This window comes from Esox lucius, chromosome 3 (assembly GCF_011004845.1).
Source record: "Esox lucius isolate fEsoLuc1 chromosome 3, fEsoLuc1.pri, whole genome shotgun sequence".
Classification (NCBI taxonomy): Eukaryota; Metazoa; Chordata; class Actinopteri; order Esociformes; family Esocidae; genus Esox; species Esox lucius.
In genome coordinates this window covers 13,984,990-13,993,103 of record NC_047571.1, presented here as the reverse complement: position 1 = coordinate 13,993,103, position 8,114 = coordinate 13,984,990, and the positions used below count along the sequence as shown (strand labels likewise).

Genomic DNA, 8,114 nt, shown 5'->3' with positions numbered 1-8,114 from the left:
CAGGCCCATCCTCTGAGACTGCCATTGTTAACACACGATGCAGGCCCATCCTCTGATGCTGTCATTATTAACACATGGAGCAGGCCCATCCTCTGAGGCTGTCATTACTAACATGTGATGCAGGCCCATCCACTGATGCTGTCATTATTAACACACGGTGTAGGCCCATCCTCTGAGGCTGTCATTATTAACATGTGATGCAGGCCCATCCACTGATGCTGTCATTATTAACATGTGATGCAGGCCCATCCTCTGATGCTGTCATTATTAACACACGGTGCAGGCCCATCCTCTGATGCTGTCATTATTAACACATGGAGCAGGCCCATCCACTTATTATTAACAGGAGCAAGCGGTCAACCCATGCATTGAATCTCTATCCACCAGTTAAGTGCGACCTCTATGGACATACACCAGGTGGTTTAAAAGTAACTCAATAGAGTGTTGTTGCCAGGGTTTCAGAGAATGTTTCAAATGAACTGAATGGATGGAGTTCTATATAGTCTGTAAAGGAATGAGTTGAGACGTTCATTGCGGACCATTGTCTTCGAATGTCCTGAATGAAATGATAGGGTTGTCGTGGGCCATGGCACATTTTGGGAGTGTCAGCATGCTGTTGAGTAGGGTGCTGATATCAGACTATGTCACAGACAGTATACCAAAATATGAACATAAAGGGAACTGCAGCACTCTCCTATAGGTGTCAGCTTATAACTCAGCCTGATCAGAGAGGGATCGAGGTTTGGACACTGATCCACTGTGTGTGATCAAATCCATCTGATGCCATCTCTGCTCTGGGAGAACGGGTCTTGTCTCCTCTGAGCCCTGGGGCCGGTGAGCAGTCCGGCTCTGTCGTTTAAGCATCACTCAGACGTCAAGCCTGGTGTTTCTCTATGCTCCACCAATCTCTGCCCGCTCTCCCTAGCTCCCCCTCAGTCACACACTGCACTCAGGCAATTATGAATATGCAGCAATTGTGAACGTAATTCTGCCAGACACGCCACTGTCCAGCCAAATAATGTCAATGGCCGTGTTGGTAGTATGACACCCAACAACATCATGGCCACTCTGTGTCCCCTGCCTCTTTTATTCACATTACATTTCAAGATACAAGACAAAAAGAGGAGGTGATTGGTTTTTTGAATGACCTACATACAGTGCATGCATGCAGGCACGCATGCACAAGCGCGTGCGCATGCACACACACACACAAACACACACACACACACACACAGACCAATCACATCTCCCCCTTTTTATGGAAAATTGTCTCACAAGCAATGACACCAAATTTCATTCCTTATCCAAACAAGACAAATAAAAACAAACTATCTTTAATATATATGATTATCTTTTCTAACGTAACGTTACATTTTAACATAGTCACGTACAAAACATAAAACACATCAAGACAGCTTCCTTCAGGTATACAAATATCGCTGGTTGCAATTTTGGGTGGCAGGGTAATGTTAGGCTAGTAAACAGAAGGTCACTGGTTCTAATTCCAAATCCCATTCTGTCTGTTGCTGTATAAGAATGTGTTCTTAGCATCCTAACCTGGTGTCATAAGGGTAAAACATCCAATTCAATTAATAAAAATGGAATATAACAAACAACAACCAAATATCTCGTTATCCTGTCAATTTGCACATGAATCTCCTTATCATTTTAAAGTGTTTCCGACATCAAGTTAAATTTCTCCTTTAGTTTTACTATTCATGGGTTGCAGTCTCCACCATAAGTGTAAGCCAATCGTTACTTTTGAATTATTCACACTTTTCCAATTATGTGGTATGAGAGTGTCACAATTTCCATATTGTGTACATTAAATCCTTTAATAAAACACCGACGCTGAGTGTAATATTCCTGCTAAAACGGTTTAAACAAATTCTACCCTTTCTGGAAATTAGTACTAATAAGAGACCCCATGCAGCTTCTTATTTGTATGTTTTTCCAGAAGTCTTCCTAATCTGAAAGATTGAATTTCACCTTCAGTTTCTGATAGGACAATTGTAAACCCCTAGTGTACTTTATGCAAGCCTTGTCAAAGGCAGACTCCCAGACGAATGTATATGTTCCTATACTGACTGATGTATACCATAACAGTATTTATTTTTATGCATGGACATCTCAAGCACCTGTTGAGTCTTAACCCAGTCCTTTTGGAGTTGTGGTTTGGACTGAATTAATCTCAATGGATTGCCTCAAAGTCCCATTTTTGTAGTTTGGCCTCAATAGGCTTTTAACGAGCAATAATAAACGTTTCAATCTGAACTCACCCTAGATGATAATCATAACTGCACCAATGTCCAGACAATTTGACTATTTAAAATGATATGTTCTGTAGTTCTAGATTTTCATGCTAGTCCTTCTCTTTACCTTTGAGCATAAACATTCTTCATATGTTCACTGGCCGCACCCTGGATATACAGGTCCGGAAAAAAAAAAAGAGACTGAAGACCAAAAAAGTTGAAAAGGAAGGTTTTGAGTGAGGAAAAGAAGCGTTCAATTTGCAGTGGTCTCTTAATTTGAACCCTTCTGTTCCTAACTCAAAACCTTCCTTTCCACCTTTTTGGAAAGGAGAGGAAAAAGTTGCAGTGGTCTCTTCATTTTTTCCAGAGCTGTATATTACATGTGGTACAGACATTTTAATAATATTTATTTCAGTACCCATTAAGTGAAGCTGTGCATTTGTATAAATGCACAGTCTGATCCTATTCTCAGATATTTGTGAAAACATGCATATGTTCAAAACCAAATAGATTGATGAGACAGGTGCCCTTACATGAAACGGTATTTGGTTGTTGTACAGAATGGCTGCTCTCCATTCACTCTTCATTCCTGATCCAGCTCTGACTGCTGTTGTTGCCAGGGAATTCAAAACAGTGTGAAGCTTTGAGTCAATCTCCCTGTAAGAAAGAATGCTTCTGGCCGACACAGTAATAATGAGAACATATCTTCCATTGAGCTGGAGGTGTGAATAGAAACCATTTTTTATTTTGTGAAATGAGACTATAAACTTCCATCCTAGTTTCAGATTTTTTTTTCTGAATGACTTTTCTGTACATTGCTCCACTGATATTGCTTACTATCCCTATAAACTGCACTGCTTCCTGGTGATGAGAAACATCCCCATAACGTGATGCTGCCAAAACCATGCTTTACAGTACAACCAAACATACAATATGTAAATGTGTGACAATGGTGAAATAACATAGAGTTATATGAAAGAACCAATTACATGCAAGAACAGAAAACTTTTATTTTGTATTTATTATTATAATTTTTTTCTTTTACAAATTGCTGAATGCTGCACTTCTCTTTTCAGATATAACAACGTAAAAGCTATATCATGTGGACTTAATCATAATTTATTACCATACACAAATACTCCAGAATCTGGATGAGGAGCGAAGGGATTGAGATCAGAACCCTTATACAAAGCATTGTATCTGATAAATTGTATGCTTTAGGGGAAGCACAGACAATTGTGTTGAGAGTTATTCAAAATGAATGCTGTACAATATGAATATTTTGGCACAAAAATATCTATGAATTAGTGATGAAATGAACATCAAACTTGTAACATTAAGTACATAGTGTGTGAAGCTGATTTTACAATATGTGCATCTCATATAAAAATATATACAATTTTGCAAACTGGCAATTATCAGTGTATTATTCTTGTTTTATCACATAAATGTTCAATAACAAAAATCCACTGATTTGTCATGTATTACATAGTAGTATAAGTTTAATGTTGAAACTGTATAAAGTATTGTTCAACAAAGCAAGTCAAATACAATGTGGCAATGTTCACTTAAACACATCATGAAAGAGCTAATTGACAAGAATATGGAAACTGTGACACAGTCGCATTCTATAAAAAAAGTACTAACAAAATACTAAAGAATATGTATAGTTCACATATATAGTTCAACATAAGGACATGTATAAAGAACTATGTCCAAATGTCTCTCTGAAGGAACGTTCCCATCTCTAGCGTTACATGTACATTAGAGAACTTTCATCACATCAACATTCAAAATGTTCAAGAAGTCATTTGAAGAAGTAAACCGCAAGGATACAGATGACATTATAAAGTAGGTTTTTGGTTCTTGATATAGCGTAAATACACTCACCTAAAGGATTATTAGGAACACCTGTTCAATTTCTCATTAATGCAATTATCTAATCAACCAATCACATTGCAGTTGCTATAATGCATTTAGAGGTGTGGTCCTGGTCAAGACAATCTCCTGAACTCCAAACTGAATGTCAGAATGGGAAAGAAAGGTGATTTAAGCAATTTTGAGCGTGGCATGGTTGTTGGTGCCAGACGGGCCGGTCTGAGTATTTCACAATCTGCTCAGTTACTGGGATTTTCACGCACAACCATTTCTAGGGTTTACAAAGAATGGTGTGAAAAGGGAAAAACATCCAGTATGCTGCAGTCCTGTGGGCGAAAATGCCTTGTTGATGCTAGAGGTCAGAGGAGAATGGGCCGACTGATTCAAGCTGATAGAAGAGCAACTTTGACTGAAATAAACACTTGTTACAACCGAGGTATGCAGCAAAGCATTTGTGAAGCCACAACACGCACAACCTTGAGGCGGATGGGCTACAACAGCAGAAGACCCCACCGAGTACCACTCATCTCCACTACAAATAGAAAAAAGAGGCTACAATTTGCACAAGCTCACCAAAATTGGACAGTTGAAGACTGGAAGAATGTTGCCTGGTCTGATGAGTCTCAATTTCTGTTGAGACATTCAGATGGTAGAGTCAGAATTTGGCGTAAACAGAATGAGAACATGGATCCATCATGCCTTGTTACCACTGTGCAGGCTGGTGGAGGTGGTGTAATGGTGTGGGGGATATTTTCTTGGCACACTTAGTGCCAATTGGGCATTGTTTAAATGCCACGGCCTACCTGAGCATTGTTTCTGACCATGTCCATCCCTTTATGACCACCATGTACCCATCCTCTGATGGCTACTTCCAGCAGGATAACGCACCATGTCAAAAAGCTCAAATCATTTCAAATTGGTTTCTTGAACATGACAATGAGTTCAGTACTGAAATGGCCCCCACAGTCACCAGATCTCAACCCAATAGAGCATCTTTGGAATGTGGTGGAACGGGAGCTTCGTGCCCTGGATGTGCATCCCACAAATCTCCATCAACTGCAAGATGCTATCCTATCAATATGGGCCAACATTTCTAAAGAATGCTTTCAGCACCTTGTTGAATCAATGCCACGTAGAATTAAGGCAGTTCTGAAGGCAAAAGGGGGTCAAACACAGTATTAGTATGGTGTTCCTAATAATCCTTTAGGTGAGTGTAGAAGACTGCTCTCATACAGTACACTGTAACCTTTTGTAATACATATGAAATGACCAAAACAGTTCCTGAAAAGATGAACAGAAATTATGTGTAGGATTTAAAGACCAGGGTAGTTCTATTGTATGAGATGGCCTTGAGCAGTCCCTGATTGATATTTCAGCTACATCATGGATATAAAGGATCTCATGACCGGCTCATTGTTACTCTAAGTTCAGTCCCCATGTTACCTGCATCACTAGGAGTAACTGAAGACATTTTAAATCCTATTAACGGAATTACATCCCTGTTTAACTGGATTCTGATCCAATGTACGCAAAAATAAACTCGGTTACTAGATCTTTGACAGACAGATTATTTCCAGATTCTTTGTTTTCAACATTTTATTTAAAAATAAATAGGGGGCATTATTCAGTTAGTTTGCATTTTTCTCTATGCTAGGTTAGAATTGATGCACTGGAAATGGGAGAATACAGTTATAAATCCAACATGAAAGTACATGAGTAAAAGTAATTAGATGGGTAGACCAACTGAAAATACACATCAAAACAATGACAATAAACCACCAAGCATAGAGATTTTGGTAAAAAGCAACATTTGGTGACTGAAAACCCAAATGAATGTGAAGTGAGAGAGCGAGCGAGCGAGGAAATGACATTGGACGAGAAGATAATGACTTGATGTTTCCGCCACTCTCCTCATTATCCCTGTATGTATTGACCCCATAGGCTGCCGCTCCAAAACAATCAGACAAAGGAAATGATTCCAAATGACTTCTAGAATGAGACGACGTGTTCTTTCTGTTCAGTTATTCTCGCAAGAATGAATGATGTAAATCAAGCTCGACTGGGTTGTTGATGACAGCTGTTTATTTTCTTTTTCTTTTTTCATACATGACATAACTGTAAATTCACACGGATACCTCTGATGAGACACACTGAAACTCAATGACGTGGTTGTTTAAGATGCTCCAGGCCCTCAGACAATCAGTAGCACATACTCCCAAGCTCTGTTTTGATACCTTCCCTGACATACTTAGAATGAAATATGTATTAGACATGCATTCCAATGTACGCGAGAATGGACATCGGAACAGAGCCCTGTGCTTCTGGGCCCAGAGCGCTCCCTCCTTGGGATAGTTGGATAGGTTATCAAAGAGATCTTGGTGCAGAAGTTTATGAACCAGGAAGACACACATCTACAATGCATATTTAAATGTGTATTCAATCGTCATTAAAGCCTTTAGATCAGCCTATGAGCTTTCTCGTACGAGCATGTTTTCCTTTTCAAAAGCCATCCACCCAGATTGAAGACCTGCTAGTCAGGGTGAAAGTTACTCATAGTTCATTTGGCTGCCCTGGTTCCCCTACAAGTCCTCTATGAAGAAAGGAATACAAAAACATTAAGTAAATCAAATCCAAAGTCTTCCTGGTTCTTTCCCCGTGGGAGAGGGTAAAGCGAACACAGTTCATCAAGCACACACTGTAAACAGGGGAGCAACATTAAAGTCTAAATGGAGTACCATAGAATAGGAGAGAGCCCACAAAACAAAGCATGACCAGGTGCTTCTTGGTTACAATGACATAGTTTGTGTTTTAGAAAACAAAATGGTCTTTCATATTATTATGTTTTACTTGTTAGTTTCTGAGAGGTAGAATGAAGGATTTCAATTGAAGTATACGAGTTGTGTCATTATATCTTATCACTGAAAATCATCAACTAGAGTGAAGCCATCACAGGTGATAAAGCAACCCAGCCCTAATGAATACACTGTGAAATTTGTACAAACATATTTATTCAGAATTTTTGTATCATTTAGATTTTTGTTCTGAAATTCCTATCATTGTAATGTATCTCAAATGTCCCATAGTACAGTAGATGAGGAAATTTAGTTTTTAGTTAGGGTTTTCACCCCTGAAATCTACAGGACACTGTATTATAGCCTCTATTTTAATACTGTAAATGGCTTTGCCAGTTCATTGTTGGGCTGGTGTGCGGGAAGGGTCAAAGAATCAGTTGGAGGTGTCCGAGTGAACGCTTCCAGGTCCTTCTGTGGGTGAGATCACTGACGAGGGGGTCGGGGCATCCTGCCAGCCACCGTTTGTCTACGAATCAAAGAAAAAGAATACATTTCCAGATAAACAAATTATCCCAAAAATGGTCTATTACCTAAAGTATGCACAATAATGAAACATATTATATATATATATATATATATATATATATGTTTTTGCATTATTATATTAGCATATCTTGAAAACACGAAGCGTACAGACAATAACAAGACATTACTGATAACCTAAAGACTATGACAAGACATAGCTGATAACCTACAGACTTTTACAAGACATTACTGATAACCTACATGATAACAAGACATTACTAAGAATGAACAGACAGACCTCTCAGACACTAAAACCTTCCAGATGGTTGATGGGAAAATCAATTATAGCAAATTATCACATCGGCAATTGTGACAAAAATACGTATAATGGGTGTGCAAAATAGGAGACCATTTCCAATCCCTGAAGATAGGTCAGCTAAAGAGCATTTGGGACATTAATGGCAATTTCCATGCCATCAGTGAAAGCCACTGGAGATGGGCTTTGGCACCCTCTTATTTTCAAACCCTGTTATTTCACATAGATCCAGTCTGTCATCACATTCACAACCGAGGGAAGAGAAAGAAAACGTTTCAAATCTTCAGTTTTGGTGACACCCTCCGCCTATTTCACAGCCATAATTACTGTTCAAGGACAGAGGAGCTAGAG

General features: G+C 39.0%; 1 protein-coding gene across 2 annotated transcripts in view; it reads right to left on the bottom strand.

The window, feature by feature from the left end:
- Window positions 1–7,120: 7,120 nt before the first annotated feature.
- The window catches only part of pbx1a (pre-B-cell leukemia homeobox 1a), a 47,586-nt gene continuing 46,592 nt past the window's right edge, over window positions 7,121–8,114 (bottom strand). The window contains exon 9 of one of the 2 annotated variants that reach the window (XM_010885060.3): window positions 7,121–7,448. In XM_010885060.3, the coding sequence (XP_010883362.1) occupies window positions 7,356–7,448 (93 nt within the window). In that variant the 3' untranslated portion in view covers window positions 7,121–7,355. The remainder of the gene's footprint in view (window positions 7,449–8,114) is intronic. The other variant, XM_010885075.3, reaches the window with a different exon arrangement.